Source organism: Populus euphratica, unplaced genomic scaffold (genome assembly GCF_000495115.2).
Source record: "Populus euphratica unplaced genomic scaffold, PopEup_1.0 scaffold14.1, whole genome shotgun sequence".
Lineage (NCBI taxonomy): Eukaryota > Viridiplantae > Streptophyta > Magnoliopsida > Malpighiales > Salicaceae > Populus > Populus euphratica.
Genome location: NW_011499876.1, coordinates 1,205,512 through 1,229,288, shown reverse-complemented (window position 1 = coordinate 1,229,288; position 23,777 = coordinate 1,205,512). Strand labels below are relative to the sequence as shown.

At 32.2% G+C, this 23,777-nt stretch overlaps 2 protein-coding genes across 4 annotated transcripts; both read left to right on the top strand.

The window, feature by feature from the left end:
* The first annotated feature begins 5,503 nt into the window (after nucleotides 1-5,503).
* LOC105128439 (cullin-associated NEDD8-dissociated protein 1) lies at nucleotides 5,504-17,152 on the top strand. 3 transcript variants are annotated; one of them, XM_011030107.1, is made up of 29 exons: nucleotides 5,504-5,607; nucleotides 6,064-6,148; nucleotides 6,300-6,469; nucleotides 7,069-7,279; nucleotides 7,373-7,538; nucleotides 8,057-8,186; nucleotides 8,538-8,652; nucleotides 8,755-8,912; nucleotides 9,003-9,126; nucleotides 9,400-9,450; nucleotides 9,525-9,607; nucleotides 10,181-10,265; nucleotides 10,392-10,493; nucleotides 10,598-10,696; nucleotides 11,315-11,425; nucleotides 11,548-11,631; nucleotides 11,727-11,867; nucleotides 12,039-12,131; nucleotides 12,268-12,389; nucleotides 12,500-12,662; nucleotides 12,745-12,984; nucleotides 13,112-13,360; nucleotides 13,453-13,629; nucleotides 13,733-13,879; nucleotides 13,984-14,100; nucleotides 15,060-15,228; nucleotides 15,989-16,066; nucleotides 16,148-16,286; nucleotides 16,558-17,152. In XM_011030107.1, exons 2-29 carry the CDS (start codon nucleotides 6,113-6,115, stop codon nucleotides 16,652-16,654), a joined length of 3,657 nt encoding a protein of 1,218 aa, XP_011028409.1. In that variant the 5' UTR covers nucleotides 5,504-5,607; nucleotides 6,064-6,112; the 3' UTR covers nucleotides 16,655-17,152. The 3 variants fall into 3 exon arrangements, with proteins under 3 accessions (XP_011028409.1, XP_011028410.1, XP_011028411.1); XM_011030108.1 differs by having other exon boundaries at nucleotides 5,544-5,607; nucleotides 6,103-6,148; XM_011030109.1 differs by lacking the exons at nucleotides 5,504-5,607; nucleotides 6,064-6,148; nucleotides 6,300-6,469; nucleotides 7,069-7,279; nucleotides 7,373-7,538 and adding an exon at nucleotides 7,621-7,721.
* A 1,269-nt stretch (nucleotides 17,153-18,421) lies between these two features.
* Nucleotides 18,422-22,549, top strand: LOC105128440 (nucleic acid binding/RNA binding protein). The gene is made up of 8 exons (XM_011030110.1): nucleotides 18,422-18,663; nucleotides 19,414-19,482; nucleotides 20,169-20,276; nucleotides 20,481-20,551; nucleotides 20,661-20,736; nucleotides 21,128-21,304; nucleotides 21,729-21,857; nucleotides 22,130-22,549. Exons 1-8 carry the CDS (start codon nucleotides 18,592-18,594, stop codon nucleotides 22,289-22,291), a joined length of 864 nt encoding a protein of 287 aa, XP_011028412.1. The 5' UTR covers nucleotides 18,422-18,591; the 3' UTR covers nucleotides 22,292-22,549.
* The last annotated feature ends 1,228 nt before the right edge of the window (nucleotides 22,550-23,777 follow it).

Below are 23,777 nucleotides of genomic sequence, written 5' to 3'. Positions count from 1 at the left end.
ACAAACTCATGACTCGGACCATAAAATTAGAATAACCTTATAGAAAGTAAATAAAAAAAACAATTAGGAAACCCAATTTCCAACCAATCTAATATTGAAGAATGAAATAAAAAAAACAATTAGAAAAAACATGGAAAAAAAAGAAATCATAATCAACCCAAGTTAACTTAATAAATCTGCAATCTTGGTCATACCATGGGGCTAAATTCATAAAAAAAAAATTAAGAAAAAATATGAAGCTCTACTTCCAACAAATTTAATGATAAATGTTGAAATTAAGAGGAAAAAAAGGTAGATCCATGAGACTAGTATATAACCTAACAAAAAAATAAAAAGCACAATTCTCAAAACAACTTAATATTGAATGATAAAATCAAAAAATAATACTAAATAAAAAAATAAAATTTCATTCTTAAAGGATAAAATTGTAAAACCCCATTAAGAATTTTGTAATATTTGTTAAATATCTAAAGTTGAACTCGGATATGACATGAGTTAACTGAAAAATAATAAATGATATTGTACTAGATAATTAGTAATAAAGTTTTTGAGAGAAAAATATTTATTTTTGATATGTTAAAAGTGGTCTGAGATGGGGTATTTGGTAAAAAAAAAAAATACCTAAACTAAACATAAAAACATTGTTGTAAATACATAAACTCTAGATTATAAAAACATGTTCCTTCTTCTTCTTGTGGCCAGCAGCATTGTTCAATGGAGAAGGAAGGGTTTTTTTTATATTTTATTTCACTAAATTCATTAAAAAACACCAAAAAAATTAAATTAAATGGAGTAAATGACTTTTTGGTGAATTAAAAGAAGGCATTCTTTTAATTGTTTAACAAAACTTGATTTTTTTTAAAAAAAAATTCTCCTTAAATTATTGTTAGTATGAGATATGGATTACCCCTACATTGATTAATTATAATTCTAATGTGTTATGAAATTTCATTCATTGGAATTTAGTTATAAATGTTTTAATTGATAGTTTTGCTTTGATAATGAAATTTTAAATATAATAAAAGATTGGGTCATGTGGAATTAATGCAAAATTGAAAATTTTTTTTGAAAGGTTTAACTTTGCTAGTTTTAGTTGTTGTGAAATTGTGCTTAATTATGTTATATGAATTATTTGATGAATGTGTATCAAGAAAAAATAACATAAAATTTAAGAAAAGAAATTAGTGTTATAAGAGGGATATGATCGACCATTTTAAATAAAAATGATTAATAGTGGGAACCAAAATATTTTTTTATTCTTTTATGTATTTAGTATTGTGATTGAATGAGTAAATGTTGTTGATAATTTGAAATATGTAAGGATAATGAAATTAACTTTTTATAGTAAATGAATGGCAACTAATATAATGTTCTTGGTGGTACAGGAAAGGTCGTAGAACCTATTTAACACCAAGATACTATTTCATGCGTTTGGATATTAGTTAGATACTCGGCACCTTAAATATAAAATATTATTTATATTGTAATCCATAATTTTCTTAAAATGTGTCTTGATTTTTATTTGAAATATGGTATATTGTTGAAGAAGCTAGTTCCCTCATTAATGAGATTAGTGCCTCGGTTAATAGACAATTGGAGAAACTAGTTCGCTAGATAATAAGAATAGTACATTGGTTAATGGATAATTGTAGAAAATGGTTCATTAGTCAATGAGATTGGCGTCCTATTTCATAAATCATTATTAAAATGGTTCACTAATCAATGAGATTGGTGCTTGGTTAATAAATGAATAGAGAAACCATTAATTTGATAATGAAATAAATATCTATGTTAAGCTATAGAGGATATTGGCATGCTATTAAATTGTGCTAATTGTATTAGTTCATAAGGTTAAGGGTAAAATAAGAAATTAATTGTTCAGTTTTGATGTGATAAATAAATAGAAGAAATAATAGTAGATAATCATAATAGATAAACTTGATTATATTTAATATTAAATAAATTTTTTGGTATATCACAGTATCATGTAAAATGAGTAAATGATTTTGATTTTCTTTTGTTAATTAATGAAAATGTAATTTTGTTATACATTAATCCCTTTATAATGTAGAAATTGGTATATGATTAAAATCTAAATTATGAGTGCTTATATATTTGTATGTTAAAAACTCATTCTAAATAGACTTTAAAGATACTGCATTTTGTTAATAGTTGGATAAAAAGTTAAATAGCAAAAAAGATATGATTATAATTTAAACTAGTTGATCGATTGTTTTTACAAATTGATCCAATCAACCATTTGATGTATTGAATGATTAATTTTGCTATTGTCTTAATCGGTTGATGAAATCAATCGACTGATTAATCAACTAGTAAATGAAATATTAGATTATGGATTAAACCAGTTGACCATTACTGATGATAATAGAAAAAAATCATCTACTTTCACTGACAACAAAATACATATAAATGGTTTATTGTGTAAAAAAATTCAGGGACGTTGCATAATTGAAAAAAAAACAAAAGAAAAATAAGCAAAAGTAAAAATAAAAACAAAACACTATTTTTATTAATATTGTTTTGTGGGCGTGGCTATAATGATTTTAACCATACCTTTTCAATGTTTTGTTAGTAACCATGTAGGGACATGCACTATGTTGTGGGTTCGTATATTTTCTTATGACAAAGAATGTTGAAGTTCCATAAGTGTGTTTCAAATAAATAAGAGAAATAAACAATTTAGGTTATAGCACCACCAATACTTAATAAGTTGGTTTACTTTAATTAAATGATAAAAGAATAGGTAATGATGGTGAATGAATATTTTTTATCTTAAAAAAGATCACAATATCCTAAAAAAAAATTATAAAGTATAAAATTGAATTAAAAATAGATAAAAACCCAACTATTGTCAACCCGAGGCAGTGTAACAAACATATAACCTAGATAATAAGTGGTGAGCTAACTCGATTTAACCCACAAAACTCGTTGTCTAGGTTATAGGACTAGGATAACTCAACATAAATGTTTTTTTAAGAAAACCACAAGAACTAGGATAACTCAACATAAATGTTTTTTTTTTAAGAAAACAACAAGGACATTTTAAAAAAATATCAAACAATGAAATTGGAAGAGGAAATAAGTAAAAAAAGGATGTTGACTCACGCTAACTGTTTAAACTTGTGATATAAATCATTACACCAGAAGCATTTTACAAGAAAAAATAATGAAACATAATCCCTAAAAAATTAAACCCTGAATAATGAAAGGGGGTAAATTAACTACATAAAAAGGATTTATAATAAAAATTAGTAATTGAAAGAATGAGAGGAAAAATAATAAATAAATATAATGAGGACTAAATTGAAAAACAATATTAAAAATAAAAAACTGATAAAACTTTTATTAAGAGGTCAAGGAAAAAAACTTTTATTAATAGAATAAACAATGATAGTAAAAAAATAATTTTTATCATAAACACAACGACGGTATCCTAAAAGAAAATTATTAAAGTATAAAATTGGATAAAAAATGGATAAAAACCCAACCTTGGTTAACCTCAGATAGTGCGATAGATATATAAAAGGGATAAAAATGATCATGATACCCTAAAGAAAAATTATGAAAGTATAGAATTGAATAAAGAAGGGTTAAAAACCTAACCTTACTCAACCTAAGATAGAGCAACAAACATGTAAGTTTGATAATAAAGGGTGAGCTAACCCAATTTAACATACAAAACATGTTTTCTAATTCATAAGATCATGATAACTTCATATAATATTTTTATGAAGAAAGTAACGAAGGTATTTTTTTAAAAAAAAAATTAATATCAAATGATGATATCAAAAGAAAAAATAAGTATAAAAAGGATGTTGACTCGTGTTGACTATATAAACTCGTGACCTAGATCATTAAATCAAAAGCACTACATATGGATAAATAACGAAGCATAATCCAAAGAAATTAAACCCTAAAGAATGAAAGTGGGTGTAAATTGACTATATAAAAGGATTTTAAATAGAAAATGATAATTAAAAGAATGAAGGTAAAAGTAAAATAAAAATTAACTGAAAATTATTATTTTTTTATTGAAGGCTTAAATTGAAAAGAAAAATTACTCAAACAAAAAAGCAAAACAGTACAAATAACGAGAACCAAATTGAAAAAAAGGTTGAAATTAAAAATCAATAAATTTTTTTATTAATTGCCAAGGAAAAAAGTAAAAAATCAAGAGAATAATGATCAAATTGAAAATAATAATATACAACAAAATTGGGATTAAGGACTAAATTGAAAATATATAAAACTTGTAAAAAAGTACCAAGGAGAAAAATAATAAATTAAAAGAAAAGTGGTAAACATTTTTTATTGGAGGGTTAAATTTAAAATAAAAATAACTCCAACAAAAAAAGAGAAAAGAATAAGGAATAAAAAAAATAACACATCATAATATTGGATTGAAGGGTGAAATTAAAAACCAATAAATTTTTTTACGAAAGCGCCAAGAAAAAAAAGAAGAAGAATAAAGACCAAATTAAAAACAATAATGTATGACAAATTGAAATTGAAGGATTGAATTGAAAAAAAAAACTTTTATGAAATGACTAAAGACAAAAACTAGAAATTAAAAGTAAATGAACTAAAGTAGAATATAAAAAACAAAGAAGACCATCTTACAATTTAACAAGAAGGAGAGAGAGAAAAAATAAATTCATTAGGAACAAACAGTCAATACAACGCCTATACATACTATACTAGAAAAAAAAAGAATAATATGGTGCATTTAATATCACGATGAAAACACAAGTTCCAATACTAAAAGACACAATATTTGCCGTTTGAAGTGTACAAGTACTTTTCAAGCATAACAACTCTTTAAAATTCTCTTTTTATTAAAAGATTACAATGCACTTGACAAAGCACTAAATACAAAAATAACCCTCAACTAAAGATATTTTTTTTGTTTTGTTTGTTTTTACATTTTAAAAATAGTTTTGAAAAAAATTAAATTGTTTTATTTTTTTACTCTAAATTAATATTTTTAAGTGTTTTTAGATTATTTTGATGCGTTTATATTAAAAATAATTTTTTTAAAATAAAAAATATTATATTAATATATTTTTTTAAAAAAATATTTTAAAAAATAATTGAAACTACACTATTAAATAATCTTTTTATCATTGAAGTAACCTAGATGCTCATTAAAAATGAAGAGCCAAAACAAGCCCTAGACTAGGCATATATTATTTGTCTCAAAGACATTTTAGTATTTTTACTATTCATACAAATTAATAAAAAGACTGTATTAAGATAGGTCAAATGTTTTTGGTATTAAGGGACAAAATATGAAATTTATTATTCGAATTCACAGTATACATGTGGTCATAAGGTACTGTAATTTGCCACGTTTCGAAAGGCTCTTCACTTTTAGTTTATTCTTTTATTTTATTTTATTTATTTTATAATTATTAATAACAGACAATCTCTAATTCCCTCTGGGCCGGGGACTGTGCAGTCCATGGAGAGGTTGAGCCCACAACTGGAAAAAGGAGGAGCCAGCCAGCCGAGTCCGATATAAAGAAAAAAAAAAAAATCAATTTCAAAACCAAAACCAAAATCTTCTTTGCTAAGCTCTCTCATTGGGTAAGTTTTGAGCTCTGGTTGATTATTGTTTGTTCTTTGCTTCCGATTTCAGTGCAGGGTGGGAGTGTCATTCTTGATTTCTTGGGTTTTTACCGCATCACACTGATCACACTTAACTATTTAGGTTTTCGGCTTTTAATACATTGGAGGAAAACAAAAGATTGGTTCTTGGCTGCTTAACTTAGATTAGGGTTTTGCTTACTAGTGTGTTACATTGTTTCTTTTAGATACTTTCCCTTCTTGCTCTTTCAATATTTTAATTTTGCTTCTTTTTTTTTAATTTTTTTTCAAATTATGTTGGATTATGGAATCAAGAAATTGTATGATTAATTGCTTTTTAAGAAAAATTAGTGCTTTTCATGCCTTTAAACATTAGCTTTTGTATCGTTTCACATGAAATTTTATGTAGTGTGGTTATGCAATTGCTTTATCTTTTGCTTTAATTGTTGTGCTTAGGGTGTTATTCTAATTAGAAGAGTGTCTTTGGTCGTATAGCCGTGCAAAGATGGCGAATTTACAAATGACGGGTATTCTGGAAAAGGTATGGTTTTTATTTTATCAGGGATTTCAGTTGATGAACTGTGTGTTGGTAAGGGATGGTGTTGGAGAGTTTTTGTGATGGTTCATTCGGGTATTTCAGCTGGTGATAATTAATTGTATTTATATTTTGATGTTCTTGGCTTTGTTTGCAGATGACGGGAAAGGATAAAGATTACAGATACATGGCAACATCTGATTTGTTAAATGAGTTAAACAAGGAGGGATTTAAAGCTGATACTGATTTGGAGATAAAGTTGTCAAATATTGTTCTACAGCAACTTGATGATGTAGCTGGTGATGTTTCTGGATTGGCTGTTAAGTGGTATCTCTCTCTCTCTCTCTCTCTCTCTCTGATTGCTATAAACATTGTGACATTTGTGTATTTTGTGTTGGCCAAATCCATCCAAAATTTTCCAGGAATGTTTCCTCAAAATTTGGGAGAGATATAAGGAGAGATATTTCACTCCTGTCATTATATTTCCGCATGTTAAGACTTTGATCCTTGTGTATTGTATATCCTTTAGAGTGTAGACTACATAAATTGTAGTGCATGCTTTTGTATATATGTGCTTTATGCGACAATACTGATTTAGCATCAAAGAGTTGCTATTTAAAATCCCAACTTGCATGTGGACAAATTATGGATGCTTTCTGTCAATAGTGTTAAAAAGTTACTGCTGGAACTCTTGCTTCCTGTTTCTTGTGTTTTGATTTGGGGCTTGGTTTTTCTTCAAGTATGCAATATAGACATGTTAACTTCTGAGGGACTCAACTTGGCATGGTTGTTGCCTTGTGGATGCCCCATATACATGCACTTTTTCAAGTGTGAACAACAAGAGGGAAAAGAAGATGAAGGAGATGCTAAATATCAGTGTTGCTGCAAGCTTGATTTTTATGCTTTTTATTAATGTGGTGTTGCAGTCTTGCTCCATTGGTGAAGAAGGTCAGCGAGGCTCAAGTTGTGGAGATGACTAATAAACTATGTGAGAAATTGCTACATGGTAAAGATCAGCATCGTGACATCGCAAGCATTGCTTTGAAGACTATTGCATCTGAAGTCACAGCAATATCTCTAGCTCAGTCTATTCTTGTCACCCTATCTCCACAGTTGATAAAAGGAATAACAAGTCCGGTGAGTTCTAAATACAATGTGTCAAGGTCTTGTCATCTGGAAGTTTCTTCTCCTCTTCTCCATAACTTCCTTTGGCATTCTTTTCTGCCACAGGGAATGAGCACGGAGATCAAATGTGAATGTCTTGATATTTTGTGTGATGTTCTTCATAAATTTGGAAATTTGATGGCAAATGATCATGAGTTGCTTTTAAATGCACTTTTGTCCCAATTGAATTCGAATCAAGCCACTGTTAGAAAGAGGACAGTTTCATGCATTGGTAAGACTGAACTGATATTTGTCATTGATTTCCCTTGCAATACCATTATTTTGAATTAATTGTAGATATTCTTGATTCACTCTTTGGGGGAAACAGAAAGGTTTTTGCCCTGGATCCTAACCAAAATATCAGAGCAGTCGGAAATTTGGCACATCCTCAACCATTAGGCATGGCTAAAATTAGGTGTTCTGCTCTCTCTTTCCCTCCTTTCATCTCTCCCTCCCTCACTCACTCACTCACTCCTGGGTAACAATGAGTTTTTTATGCATGTAACTTGGTAGCAGTTGTGTAGCGAGACCTAAAACCAGATATGTGCTTGAGAAGGTTGGGTTTTTTTTTTATATAAAAAAATCTCAAAGTTCTTTTTACTTCAAAATTAAGATGGTAGATTCCTTCAAACCTGCTGTCTCTATGATTTTTCCTTATTTCTGGCTAATTTACTACTTTGATAAGTTTGATGTGAAAATCATCCACCCTCAAGATTGTTGATATGGCTAAAACTATTCTTTGATGTTCAGCATCACTTGCTTCAAGCTTGTCAGATGATTTATTAGGGAAGGCGACAGTTGAGGTTGTTCAGAAATTGAGAACTAAGGGTGCAAAACCTGAGATGATCCGGACAAACATTCAAATGATTGGTGCTTTGAGGTAAAGGGATGCTGTATCTGTTTACCATATGGTGCTTTCACTTTCCTGGGTTCGCTATTAAAGAATTTTCTGATAACTGTGGAGGACAGGTCAAACTTCGTATTGTTGAGGTTAAACCATTGGCACTACAAGATGTGAGCCAGTCTGATAGCAAGATTTGTAGTCTGAATGTGTGAACTGTGGCATGCTTGTGTATATCTACTTGTAGACTTGGAACTTTAAATGTATTGAAGTGTGAAATGAAAAAGTTTCTTCTTTGAGCTTTAGATTACACCTGTCCCACTGTCTACTCATCCTAACAAGCTAACACTGTTTTATGCTTACAAATTGTGTGATGCTTTGGTGTTTAAGCCGTGCTGTGGGATATCGATTTGGACCCCATCTTGGAGACACTGTGCCAGTGCTAATTAATTACTGCACAAGTGCATCAGAGAATGACGAGGAGCTTCGTGAATATGGCTTGCAGGTGCTGTAAATGTCTCCATCCATTTTATTACTGTTGTGGTTCTAATCATTTGCTTGTCTTTGATCATGGCTTCTGGTTGCATCTTCAAAATTTTTGCTGCAGGCGCTGGAAAGTTTTCTGCTCAGATGTCCCAGAGACATTTATTCTTACTGTGATGAAATTCTTCATCTTGCTCTGGAGTACCTAAGTTATGATCCAAACTTTACTGATAACATGGAAGAAGATACTGATGATGAGAGTCACGAGGAGGAGGAGGATGAGTATGTTTTTAAAAAATGCATACTTGTAATTCATAGCAATATGCTTCCTGAACTTGTCATTAACCTATTCAATCCCGTTGTTGTTTGTAGTGAGAGTGAAAATGAATACACCGATGATGAAGATGTCAGCTGGAAAGTTCGAAGGGCAGCCGCTAAATGCTTATCAGCATTAATTGTTTCTCGTCCGGAAGTTCTTGCAAAACTGTATGAGGAGGTATGCTGCCATAATTGAGGCACATGTAAAGTGATTTCTTAATGTGGTCTGGTATGAACCTGCCTAAAGTTTTGATTGGTTGGTTTATGTTTGAATTTGGATTTAAGCCTTTAGGTGGATGACATGAATGGCTTTTTTTTTTTTTTCCTCACATGATATGTCATACTTTGATTTATCATAGAAAATGGTTTTCAACTTCTTTATATTCCAACTTGCTCAACATCCTGGTATCAAAAACAAAATTTGTTAAGCTTCCGTTTTTCTTTCATGCAGGCCTGTCCTAAATTGATTGATAGATTTAAAGAAAGGGAAGAAAATGTCAAGGTAAGGCCTGATCAATTAACTGGAGAAATTTGGGCATTGCATCTGAATCCTCATCTGAGTTTGTTTTGATTCAGATGGATGTCTTCAATACATTCATTGAGCTACTACGTCAAACTGGAAATGTTACAAAGGGGAAGATTGATATGAATGAATCAAGGCAAGTTTCTGTATTGTTATGCATGGAAAATTTACCTTATATTAAAATCATTTATTTGAATTTCTCCTGGTAAATATCTAGGTATTTTCTCTCATTGTATACTTTCTCTTTGTTTACCATGTGTTTCACTTCTCTTTTTTGAGTAAATTTCTTGGTTTTGAAACATTTTTAGGACAGAGACATTGCTTTTAAATCAACTTTAGGAGAGTCATTGACATTAATGGGTGTACTGATAGCCACAGCCCTTCTCTGCCATTATTCCATTGAGACTGGTTTATCAGGATTAGTCACCTAGAGGACGGGATTCTTTACTTAGTTTTCTTTTTTCTTTTCATTTTATTCTTATAAGCCTAATGAGTGGTGTTACTCTGTACCATCCAAAAAGGACAAAATCACAGATCCTGAAAGTTGTAAACTACAATGCAAAACAAGTTGGCCAAGTGTTAAAATTTGGGTTCGTGGGCCTACATAATGGATTAAGAGTCCACAAAATTGCTTTGTCTGTAATTAGTTTATTGTTTCAGGAGTGTGGTCTCCCAGTGTACTAATTTTGCAAGCATTAATGTTATGCAGCCCAAGATGGTTACTGAAGCAAGAAGTGCCAAAGATTGTCAAATCTATAAACAGGCAACTGCGTGAGAAATCCATCAAGACTAAGGTAAGAGCTGATACATGTCATCAATTAAGGGTTGCATGCTCAAAACATTGTATGCCATCTCTTAGATGAATTGTACCCACACCTTAAAGAAAATAAATAAAATATATTACCTTTGTCTGCCTGCAGGTTGGAGCATTTTCAGTGTTGAGAGAACTTGTGGTTGTCTTGCCAGATTGCCTTTCAGAACAGATTGGGTCACTTATTCCAGGAATCGAGAAGGCATTAAATGTAAGTGAATTTTCATCTAATCAGATGTGTATCATTGGAGCTTGATTTTCCCTGTCACACTGTATCTTTAATTGATGCAATTTTTCCTGTACAACATTCCTCAGGACAAATCTTCGACTTCAAATTTGAAGATTGAGGCTCTTACTTTTACAAGATTGGTACTGGCTTCACATTCACCTCCTGTTTTCCACCCTTATATCAAGGTAATTAATAGTTTTATTTGGGAATTTGAAACCTCTTATAACAATCAAGTATCCTGGAGTTCATTTCTAATCTTTTTGCTAGCATTTTTCTCTTATGCAATGTTCTATTGGCTATAAACTTAAAATGTCAAAAGATAACACGTTCAGCCTTTTTTTTTTTTGAAGAATTCTCTCTTGTATGGCTTGAGGATATATGTTTTTTTGTTAACTGGTTAAAGTCAGGAAAAACTTTGCTGGTCAATGCTACATTGTGAAGATCTTTTCTTTTAATAGGATTTGTTGGGATAGTGATCGGTCCCCCTGAAAACAACAACATGATCAGGATTGATATAACAACTCATCATCTTCAAGATGAGTTTTAATAGTTAATGGAAATAGTGTTTTTTTATTTTTTTATAGGTGTGCAAAATTTCCAATTTGATCTCTTATTTATTGCTGCCCTTAGTCTGCATTATGAATGCATGTACAAATTTTGTATACATTCCTATTTGTATTGCTATGAATTGGAAGCTTTCTTGTGGTTTGATTATTTTCAACAGCAGCCTCTATGAATGAAAAACAATCATGACTCGTGAGAAATAATAAGGTTACTGTTATTTATATTGCTTGTTATGGCAGGCCCTTTCTAGTCCTGTTTTATCTGCTGTTGGTGAGAGATACTACAAGGTCACAGCAGAGGCCTTAAGAGTATGTGGGGAACTTGTTCGTGTTGTTCGTCCCAGTGTCCAGGTCAGATATTTATTTTTTAGCTTTGATGTTTTTCAAGATTTTGTTTGACCGTTCCTGATTACTTATTATTTTTATTTTTATGAAAGTCCATTTCTGATAACTGAATTGTTGTTCTGATGTAGGGCTTTGGTTTTGACTTCAAACCTTATGTTCGTCCAATATATAATGCCATAATGTCACGCTTGACAAACCAAGATCAAGACCAGGTCAGTAGAGTTGATTCTGCAGCCTTTTCTCGCACTGAAAATTCTCTTAACCTTTCTGTATTCTTTTCTAAAGTGGCAAATTTCTTCCTATCCAGGAGGTTAAGGAGTGTGCAATATCTTGCATGGGGCTTGTCATTTCAACATTTGGCGATAATCTCAAAGCAGAATTACCTGTGTGCCTCCCTGTACTTGTTGATCGTATGGGGAATGAGATAACACGACTTACTGCTGTGAAGGTCAGTTTGCATAGATAGCCATATGATTGTTTATATTCCATGGGTTTTTTGGCACCAGTCATGGCTGTCATGGTGACAATTTAGTTAGGCCTTCTCATCTGAAGTTATAATGTGTTTTCTTGATCACAATGATGCACAAGTACTCAAGCCATTTTGAATTTCTGAATCCAGGCTTTTGCTGTAATTGCGGCTTCTCTTCTTCGGATTGATCTGTCATGTGTCCTGGAGAATGTCATTGCAGAGTTGACTGCATTCCTACGGAAGGTATGAAAGTATGAAAGTTTGCTTACTTGAAAATATATACATACTAATATGTTGGATTGATGATTTGTAGATAGGCTGATGTGCATTTGAGTATGTGTATAAATTCTGAACTCTGCATTATTGTCTTGAAATGTAGGCTAATCGAGCTTTAAGGCAGGCAACTTTGGGGACACTGAATTCTCTAATTGTAGCATATGGTGACCAAATTGGTTCATCTGCTTATGAAGTTATTATCGTGGAACTTTCTACTCTGATAAGGTTTTGCACACCTTTGATGCAATGCTTTTGTGGCTTCTTCGAGCGTGGAATGGTTATTGATTGTGATTACATTCGAAATGCTAATTCTCTTGGTTTTGCCTGTGTGCCAGCGATTCAGATTTGCACATGGCAGCTCTTGCTCTGGAACTTTGCTGCACCTTAATGACTGACAGGAAATCGAGCCCCAACGTTGGTTTGGCTGTTAGAAATAAAGTTCTTCCTCAGGCACTAACATTAATTAAAAGCCCATTGCTACAGGGTCAAGCCCTGTTGGTAACTCTCTCTTCCGATACGAAAGATTACATCTGGTCCAAATTAATGCTTGGTTTTGAACTTTGTCTGCTTGATATTTCAGGCTTTACGAAAATTTTTTGCTGCTTTAGTCTGTTCTGCAAATACAAGTTTTGACACTTTACTGGACTCACTCCTTTCAAGTGCCAAGCCAGCTCCACAGTCAGGAGGTGTTGCAAAAAAGGCTTTGCATTCAATAGCCCAATGTGTGGCTGTTCTATGCCTTGCTGCAGGTGATCTAAAATGTTCATCTACTGTGGACATGCTTACTGAGATTCTTAAAGATGACAGCAGCACCAATTCAGTAAGTTTGCCTTTCAAAATTTTCTATCAAGTAACGTGCTCTTTGGATTGATGATACCCTTCTCTATCAAAGTATCTGAATTCTGCATTTTGTAACTGTTTTTCTTTTTCTTTTTTTCCTTTTTCAGGCTAAGCAGCACCTTGCACTGTTATGCCTGGGAGAAATTGGGAGAAGGAAAGATCTGAGCTTGCATGCAAATATAGAAACCATTATTATCGAGTCATTCCAATCTCCTTTTGAAGAGATAAAGTCTGCCGCTTCTTATGCTCTTGGCAATATTGCTGTCAGTAATCTTTCCAAGTACCTACCGTTTATCTTGGACCAGATTGATAATCAGCAGAAGAAACAGTATCTCTTGCTTCATTCTCTGAAGGAGGTATTTTTTTTATATATATATCATAAATCTATATCAAACTGAAGGTTATTTCCTCAAACCATGTCTCCTTTTCTAACCTCCTGATTATGCAGGTTATAGTAAGACAGTCGGTAGAGAAAGCAGACTTCCAGGATTCCATTGTTGAGAAGATACTTAAATTACTATTTAATCACTGTGAAAGTGACGAAGAGGGTGTCCGGAATGTTGTAGCTGAGTGCCTTGGTAAAATTGCACTCGTTGAACCTGCAAAGCTTGTTCCTGCGCTTAAGGTATCTAACACATCAAATGGCATTCTGGGTTTCATTTAAGTTTGTTCTTAGCTTTTGTGGCTCCAAAGGCTTGTGTTTTACTTGTGCTCTAAATTCATTATAGGTGAGAACAACAAGTCCAGCTGCCTTCACCAGAGCAACAGTAGTAATTGCTGTAAAATACTCAATAGTTGAGCGACCTGAGAAGATTGATGAGATTATGTACCCTGAAATCTCATCATTTCTTATGCTTATCAAGGATCATGACCGGGTAAGTTGCAATGATATATTGCTCTAATGAATAAGCAGAGTGTTCTCTTTTAGTGGGCTGCAAGGTTTTGGAACCTAATGATTATTCTTCAATATGGCATGCAGCATGTCAGGCGTGCAGCTATCTTGGCCTTGAGCACATTTGCTCACAACAAACCTAACCTTATTAAGGGACTCCTTCCTGAATTATTGCCACTTCTCTATGATCAAACAGTTGTTAAGGTAATTGAAAACTTGTTCTTCTTTGAGCTAATGATGTAAGTTTCATGCACTGCTTGTCTAAATACAGTGGAAATAGTGGATTATTGCTTGAGCTTTTTAACTCGTCCTGTCTTTTATAATGATATCTTTTTATCCCATTGCATTATATTTGCTTTAGCATGGTGCTGAGAGGTCATGTGCACTGCTTGTGATTTCAATGCTTTAGTAATATTATAATTATTATTTGTGTTTAATCTTTTTGGTTCTAATTTGCTTATTTCAGTGCCTAGAGTTTGTATTAGCTAGTCTTTGTATGAAATGTTGAATTAGTTATTTGAATCTGTCTGTATAATGTCCATGCTGGCATCATATGTGGGAGCACAATCATTGGTTCAGTTTGCATTGAGCCTAGGATTATGCATTCTTGTATGCATGAAAAGTAGCAACTTCAGTGGATTTCATAGGATGATTGATTGGGATGAACTTAGATCAGCTAATAAGGGCATGTATTCTCTTTACTTCTGGAAATTTTGTTTTTAGGTCTGCTTTGTTATTCAAGTTAAATTATGTTGTGGCTGTCACATTGCAAAATAATTCAGCTATTAGACTTGAAAAAGCCGCTATTTCATTATTTTTGCAGCAGATTGTTAAAAATCTCTTAGTTTCTGCTGTGTACATTGGAGACTGGTATTACAATATATAGGCTTGCATTATAGATTGTCCACATGCAAAATTATTTGGTTTTCAAACAAGTTGCATCCATAATCCCAAAATCATTGTGACAGTTATGAAACATCTGCGATTGTAACTTCTTTTTAAAAACCATTTTTATGTATCAGATTTTGTGAGTAATATTCTTGTCATTCACAATGATTCTGTTTTTTCAATTTGTCAGATTTTTACCATACTGGCTATTTTATAATGAATCACCCATATTATATCTGTCAGATTTTCTGATTTTTAATTACTGTTTGCTGCAGCAAGAATTGATACGAACAGTAGATCTTGGGCCTTTCAAGCATATTGTGGATGATGGCCTTGAGTTGAGGAAAGCAGCTTTTGAATGCGTAGACACATTGCTGGACAGTTGTCTTGATCAAGTGAACCCTTCATCTTTCATTGTTCCTTACCTCAAATCAGGCTTGGATGGTTTGTGTTCCATTCCCTCCTCCCTAGGCCCACTTATTTTTTGTATGGTTATTTTAATTTTGTGATTCATTTGGTTTGGTTTTATGCATGAAAAGTGATGCAACCAAACAAAAGAAATAGAAGGAATGTAGGAATTATATTAATTTATTTCTCAAGCCTGATTTCTCTTCTTTCCCTCATTTTTTCTTAAAACCTATTTATATAAGATTCAATCTATCTTAGGAATCTTTAATCCTGTTCAGGATTAAATTTATCTATAAATAATAGTATTAATCTGGAGTTTTCCTTTGTTATGATTTCATTTACCTATTTTCATCTTTTTAGAAAAATTAAAATTTTCAGAATTAAGAGATAAATGAAATTAATTACTAAATTTCTTTCTTTATCTGCATTGTTGGGTTACAACATTTCAAACATGTTTGGTGTGTTTTTTTTTTTTCCCTAACTAGGACAAGAAACCGTTCAATTTGCAACATTTGCATCATCACTAAGGGCTAAAATCCATGTACATATATGAATCTTACTTTTCAAAAAGACTATTTGTGAGAAGAATTCTAATTTCTTTATTCTCTTAACTATCTAAATTTCATGAAGACTACTTGTTTCATTGGTTCTTCTGTATGACAGTGAGATTAATTTCAATGATTATTCAATATCAATAATTAGATCTAGTTAGCTAATGAATTCTGTGAAGATTGGAGTATACATGATGGTTATTGTTATCAACTGTTGGCTGACTTGACTATTTTGGATGTTCCAGATCATTATGATGTTAAAATGCCTTGCCATCTTATCCTCTCAAAACTGGCAGATAAGTGTCCATCTGCTGTATTGGCAGGTCAGTGAGTTAATCAACCTACTATAGTCTGCTGGTTTCTCTGTGCTACAAATTTTCTGATCTCTTAATCGTGAACTGCAGTGTTGGACTCATTGGTGGACCCCCTCCAAAAAACTATCAATTTTAAGCCTAAGCAAGTTGCTGTAAAGCAAGAAGTGGATCGTAATGAAGACATGATTCGCAGTGCTCTTCGAGCAATTGCATCCTTGAATCGTATAAGGTTTGTGGATTTTATACAGTTTAAATTGAAGCTGTTTGCTCCTGCCAAAATTATAGATAACTTCCCCTTATTGTGTCATGTTATGACTTTAATGCTTCAGCATGGCTTTCATCTGTAGGTAGAAAACATGTTGGACATATTTCTACTCTGATTGGATAAAAATTGTTTTGGATTTTTATTTCTTACTGCATAACAGAAACACGACATGAGCTGCATGAATGGAATACTTCCTCTTCCGCTGGTGCTTGATCATTGTTTTCTTATTTTGCAGCGGAGGAGATTGCAGCCTTAAATTCAAAAACCTTATGAGTGAAATTTCAAAATCTCCAACCCTCTGGGACAAGTATTATTCCATCCGAAATGAATGATGAACATGCCGATTCCATGCTATCTAGTCACTGCTCTGAAGTTCTTGTTAGGGGGTGAGAAAGTATTTGATGACTGCGGCTGCAGTCCAAGCTCTTTGTGGTAAAAAGAACATGGTGAAAGTTATAGCCTGAGTTGGATGTATAATGGAGGTTACCAATCCTAGGTTTTGGTAGAGGATTATGTGAAGTCCCATTTTCATGTCCCGGGCATACTAAAAAACATTTTTAGAATTTCTGTTTTCGTGTATAGGGTGTCAAATTACTTCACTCTCATCTTGAAAATTAGCCCAATTGTGAGCATAGAAAATGGAAATGTTTGTTTTCCCATTTGAAGCCAATGAGCACACAATTGGTTGTACTACGTAAGTGATATGGTTCATAGAATCTGACCTCAGTATTTGGATTGGAGACTCGATGTTTTTGCCTGGCCAGTCTTAGTTTGAGCAAATGAATTTTCACTTGAATAATTGATTCTGAATGTTTAGGCCTGTTTGGTAATTTTTTATTTTTTTGCTTAAAATAATTTTTTTAATGTTATTGGATTGTTTTAATGTAATGATTTTAACAATAATTCTTTACAAATAAATTTTTTTTATTTTAATATATTTTTAAATAAAAAATTTTAAAATCTGTATTACAACTACAATTTTAAATACACGGCTCATTGCACATATAAGATACTGCATGCATGGTTGTCCCGAGGCAAGTGTCTAGATCAAGGATGGAAAGTTGACTCTTTATGTTTTTTTGAAATGATGAAAATAATGCTATAAGTCAATGGGGTTGAGGTTTGAGTTTTGATAAGGTTGTCTGATTATTTTTTTTTTTGTAACTTGATCTATAGTACAGGCTCTAGTTTAACATGTCGGCTCTCTTCAGGTCTTCCAACTTTGGTAGTGTTTTTGTCTTAAATTGCATTCATTGTTGGAGCCTTGCTGTTTGATGAGTTAATTTGATTTTGATGTCTATTTATCTGTAAATAAGGAATTGCTTGAACCATAACAACATTCAACCTGTGTAATAATTTTGCTGAAACATTGTGTTAAGAAAATATAATTATCTTTAGTTGTAGTATTTTTGTTGTGTTTAACCCAGAATGATATTGAATTGGATGCTCGTAAACTTAAAAGTGCTTAATTTAAATTCTATTTTTTTTTTATTTTTTTTTTATAACCATTGGATCCTAATGTTTGTAGGTATTAACAAATTGGATTATTTTTTTAAGCTAGGACGTATTTAATGTTACACATCCAATCCCAGCACATACATTTACTAAATAATATGATTTGCTATTTATTGATTGAAATGAATTAAACTAATTCTTTTAATATATATATAGATATATATACATTTCGCTTCAATTTAAATTCTTAATTCTTGTTGATTTATCAAAAAAAATCACATAATTTTATTACAAGAATTCAATTAAAAATAATTAGGGTAAAAACATTTTATAATGAAGCTTTCGTAGTATTATAAAATTTTAGCATTAATTCTAGTAGCAAACTAGTCCTCCGAAAATAAAAGGCGAAAAATTAGAGAGGTTTTTATGCAAACAATTGCATGCGTTCACTGCGTAAAGTTTAGGTTATAAATTGATAGAATTAATTAATTATTTTTTTAAATTAAAATAATATTATTTTAATAACAAATTTCATCAATTTAAAATTAATTTAATTTAATTGATTAATGAGTTAACTTTTTTTTTTTTTAATGGTATCAGCTATTTTGTTTTTATTTTATTTATCCTGGCCGGGAGGCGGTGCGGGATTTACAACTGAAAAAAGCAAAAATATATCGATAGTCGTCAAGTACTCCTCTCTAGGTCCGTGCCTGTGTTTTCTTTCTCAGTCGAAGTATTCTCTCGCTCTCTCTCAATCAAAATAATAAAAACGAAACCCTAATAAGAAATAAAATCAAATTGAAATAAAATAAAAATGCAAGGAGAAGAAGTAAGCATAGAGGAGCTCGCTTCTAATCTCTCCACCTACAAAGAACAGCTTCACCAGGTACCTTTTTTATTGTTTCTTTATTTTCGGGGTTATTGTGAATTGGGTTCCTCGAATTAGGGATTTCTTTTTTTGTTTCATTTGTCAATTTGGGGTTAGTTAAAAGTAATTTTGAGGTTTATATCATATTTTAGGTTATTATTCTCTTGGAAGTTTGATTGCATTTTGGGATTTTTTTTTTTTGCATTTAATCTTGGATTGTAATGAATTTTTATATCGAATTAAGGTTTTTGTTTCCTCTTTTTTGCTTTCTCTCTTTTTTATGGAATTAAGGGTTTCTCTTGGTTAGTATTATACTCGTGATACTTTTTTATGGGTCTGATTTCAATGTTGATTATTATTACCCTAAGTGATAGCCGGATTGAATTTCAAAATCATGTGATGTAACAGTTATAAAATAACAGGGGTTTGCGCTGTACATAAAGAGATGGGTTTTCTTTTCATGATTTATATTGGTTATATAGCTTAATTTCTGATGATATACATGTATATCCCTTAATAAATGCCCGCTTCTTATTATGATCATGTGATTAGACGGTTTTGATAGTGTCAAGAAGTGTTGTGTTTTAGTGGACTTTTGCCATCACAATCTAATATAAAAGACGAGTAATCTGTATCATAGAATTATAATTTTCTGTTTGGACATTTGATGTATTATCTGCTAAGTTAGCACTAGTGTTTTTCTCTTGGTTTGTCTCCACGAGTTGCTGCATCTTACGTGTTATGACCTCTCTTGTGCTTGTGGACCAGGTCAGGCAGCTTTTGGTTGATGATCCTGGAAACTCTGAATATGTAGACATGGAGAAGGAGCTTATTGAGGTGATCTTTTCTTATGATTGCTTGTTTGTAGTTGGTTCTCTCTTTTCTTGCAGGTTTTCCTTGGAAATGATTGCACAATGTTTATATGGTTTTATCTTCCCATTTTGCGTTGTGTACTGTAGTTACGGTTTCTAGTTGGCTTGAGGAAATGGACAACTTTTTCTCTGTCACTGTGGGTCACAAACCAGTGGATGGTGTTAATATTTAGGTGTCTAGATGGGTGTTACTATTTGAGTGTCTAGGTTTTTGATGGAGTTACCTTTCTTTCTTTGTCTTTACCGCATCTCTCTTGAAGGAATCAACATGTTGCTAAAAACAAGCAACAGTTATTTGCTGCTAATGGCTCTCGAGAAGATTTGTTTTCGTTTCAGTGTTAAAAAGGTGAGGTGGTTTTTGTGCTAACTCTAGTTCAGACACTCCGGAAATTGGAACTGTGTGGAGTTAAAATATTGGAGCTCTTTCTAAAAGCTTAGAACTTCATCAAGATGCCCATCACTTCTATCTTGGTTCATTTGCAGGTGTGCTATGTGTCGTGATGGCCAGCCTGCTTCCATTCGTCACCTGATTTGTGATGTTCACACTGAGATATTAAGTTTGAATTTTAATGATGATAGCCATTTATGTATTGTGATGTTATATATTTCTTTTGTATATTATTAGATTTGGCTAACATAGTCGAGATGCAGGTCATTGCTCTGACAGAAGAACTCCTTGAAACTGCAAAGCAGAATGAGATTTCTGGATCGCATCTTGGAACAGGAGCTAGTGCATCTCCTGGTTACCCTGAACCTCAGGTGAATAGAACAGTAAATTACACTTCTTTGCTTTCATTTTGCATTTGTTGGGAAGCTTGTTCTATGCTTTCGTGCGGGGAGGCTGTGCTTTAGAATGGAGGAAAAAAAGTATATATAAATACCACATTTAAGTATTACACAGTTACAGATATCTTATGGATATATGTGAGGCATTGACACAACTCCTCCTTTTCCCCTAAACAGGAGGCTGATCAACATGAGAAGTTCCCCATCGGTTCAAAAGTTCAAGCTGTATGGAGTGAAGATGGGGAATGGTATGTGATAAGCTTTAGGAGATTCCAAAAATTATCATTCTGCTTTATTTTCTATTTTTCATTTGTTTTGTCTTTTGTCTTTGCTGTGTTTGATGAGTTAAATGGTCAGGTATGATGCAACGGTTGAGGATCTTACTCCTAATGGATATTATGTAACCTTTGATGGATGGGGAAACAGGGAAGAGGTATGGTTTCTGTGGCCCCATTATTTTTCAAATTCATCATCATTATCATGGCTATAACTTTGTGCATGCATCTCCTTCTGATCTAGGCTTGTAGCCATATTGCATCTATCTTTACTGTCAAATCTTGAAAAGTTGTAGAATATTCACTTGTTTTTTTTCTTTCTTCTTAATTATTTTCTGGTAGTTATTTTGAACAAAAGCAATCGTCTCACTATTCTGTCATAACAGTGGGCTTATTTCATACTATTACATGGATTGTTTTCTCTTTGCTATGTATTACTTATTCATTCTTGTGCCTTGCTTGCCTCATCCTATGCGTCCAACTATGATGTCTCTGTTTTTTTTTTTCTTAATTGGATTGTGGATCATGACTGACTGTTGCTAAACCCAGGTGGACCCTGATAATGTAAGGCCAATTGAATTCAATGCCTTACTGGAAGCAGAAAAGGTAGCTGAAGCTACAAAACAAGCTATCAAAAGAAAGATTGCCCAAGCAGCTTCTGTGGACTTTCAATCACGAAGCTTACCAGCAAAGCTTCGGATAGAACCTGATGACTCAGAGGATGTGGTAAGTAGTGCTTACATATACTACTTTTACAATGCATGCATGTTACTGGTGTCTGTAGCAATAAAATGACATTGATTAATCTCATTTTTCTCATTCTGTAATCCTTAGTTGCTTTCCATATTGGTTAGTTTCATTTAAAAATGAACGAGGATACCTGGTTCTGGCTTGGCTGGATTCAAAATGTTACCTATGTCTGGGCCACCAGTCAATACATTCTGTCTCTAATTTGAGCCTTCAAGGATTAGCTTTTCTGCAACTTGCTGGTTTGTGTGTAACATGGGTTGGTGTATTGATAGTTTTTTCCTAAGCAAAATGGTTTATATGACATTTCTCTATCTCTTATTCCTCTTCCACCTCAAAGTTTTTGCTATGCTATTACTTTTCCTCCACGAGCGTTTTGATTTAATTTTTGTTTTTTCTACAGAAAGCTGCCAAGCGTAAGAAGATACATTCTTTCAAGTCAAAGATGCGTTTTGAGCAACTTGAAGTTGCACAGAATAAGCGACAGAATGCATGGCAGCAGTTCCAGACAACTAAAGGCAAGACTAAGAAGGTAAATACTTGCAAAATGGAGAACGCACATGTTTGTAGTAATTTGATACTTGGGAAACTGCAAGCTACATGGAAGGGCACTCTTTCCCCATTCCATTGAACCCCCACTTCCCTCTCCCAATGGGATTGAACCTCTGGATTTTCAAGGTTGAATTCTAAATTCTTATCAGGTTCTTCCTTGGGGGACTAAACATCACAAAAGTAACTTCTAGAATTCGCCTTTCTACTATACCATCTGCACTTGTAAGATGCTCTTTTCGTTTATTCTTTCAGGTTGGTTTCTTCTCAGGGCGCAAGAGAGAGAGCATTTTCAAATCTCCTGATGATCCCAATGGCAAGGTTGGTGTGACTGGAAGTGGGAAGGGCTTGACAGAGTTCCAGAAGAGGGAAAAGCACTTGCATCTCAAGGATGGAAGCGTTGAGATCGACGATTAGATTAGAGTTACATCACATTAGATGCTACAGTTACATTGTTTTTTTTTTTTTTCTGCCTTGTAACCTTACTCTATAGGCTTTTGCACAAACTGATCCAGTAGCCAAGATACTGGACTGCTGCCTGGGCAATGTACCGCCGAGGAGTCTCGATGATGTGGTGAGCTTGTTAGTATCTGTGCTTGTAGGTCTTGCTTTTAGAAAACCTCTTCTACGGATTTATTTTTCGCCGATTAGGAGGGTGCCTGCTCTTTTTTCTTCCTGTTCCAAGTATCTGTCGTTCTTAAGAACCTTTTCAATTGGGTGCAGAAAACGAAAAGAAGAATCATGTATAAATTAAAAAAATAAATAAAAATTGACAACTCGTCAGCTGACGGATGCAAAAATAGAAAAGCATGTACATTTTCTTAGTTGATTCGGCTGGTGGTTGGAGGAAGATTAGGGTTTGTTCTGTAAAATGTTTTAGAAGTTGCTTTTAAGTGTGAAAAAATTAAATTCGATGTTATTTTTTTTTAAAAAAATTAATGCTTAAATATAAAAATTTTAAAAAATTATATATAAAATAAAATATTATTTTAATATATTTTTAATTATAGTGTATTTTTGCAAGCATTAAGCACGCTCTGCATTGGTTTTTTTTTTTTTTTTTTTTATAACAATTATAACAAGGTTAGTATCATGATTGAGTGGATATTAAAATTTTAATTTTAAAAAAGAAACAGTTGAAAAAATGTCCCTTTAATTTAGGTTAATTTCTTATTTTTTTTCCAATATATTAATTGACGTGTCCATATTCTCGAATGCTTCAAGAGAAAGTTAAAAAGATAAAATTCTGTACCTTTGGATTTGATTGGGTTTTGAACAATTTACGTACGAATCATTTTAGTGATAAAAATTGCTTTTCTTTTTAAGTTTATTGGTTCATAAAATAGAAAATAGAAAAAGGAAGAGCCTTATTGAAACTCGCCCAGGATAACAAGTACCAGTTTGTAATTTACCAAAAAAGTCATGATTTCTTCCAGAATCACACAACTAAAAACAAATTATATTTTATATCAATTTTACTACTAAATTATTTTAAAATCTCAATTAAAGATTTCTATTAAAATAAATTAAAAAACATTGAAGTCATTACAAAACATGTCATTCCGTATAGAAAATAGTATAATTTAGTTAAAATATGAATGCAAAGCTTTATAAATTTAAAAAACTTTTTAATTGAAATTTTATGTGTTGATAAATTGTTTAGTGATAACATTGAGAATACCTATATAGCTAGGTGATATTATTAAGATTTTTTATCAATTAATATGGATCTTAAAAAAAATATACCATTTAAATAAAAACTTGGATTTTTTTTTAAAATATACCATTTAAATAAAAACTTGGATATTTTTTTTTTTAAAATAGATAAAAATTCATGCTTATGAATGATAATGGATATCCATGGATTAAGTTTTGTATTATTTATGTCCAAACATGAATCTAT

Bases quoted from the DNA above. Each gene is read 5' to 3' on its own strand.
- LOC105128439 (XM_011030107.1), top strand. From the start codon at position 6,113: ATGGCGAATTTACAAATGACGGGTATTCTGGAAAAG. The intron at 8,187-8,537 runs GTAAAGGGATGC...TTGGTGTTTAAG, and splicing joins CAAATGATTGGTGCTTTGAG to CCGTGCTGTGGGATATCGAT. The intron at 10,494-10,597 runs GTAAGTGAATTT...AACATTCCTCAG, and splicing joins GAATCGAGAAGGCATTAAAT to GACAAATCTTCGACTTCAAA.
- LOC105128440 (XM_011030110.1), top strand. From the start codon at position 18,592: ATGCAAGGAGAAGAAGTAAGCATAGAGGAGCTCGCTTCTAATCTCTCC. The intron at 19,483-20,168 runs GTGATCTTTTCT...GTCGAGATGCAG, and splicing joins TGGAGAAGGAGCTTATTGAG to GTCATTGCTCTGACAGAAGA. The intron at 21,305-21,728 runs GTAAGTAGTGCT...TTTTTTCTACAG, and splicing joins CTGATGACTCAGAGGATGTG to AAAGCTGCCAAGCGTAAGAA.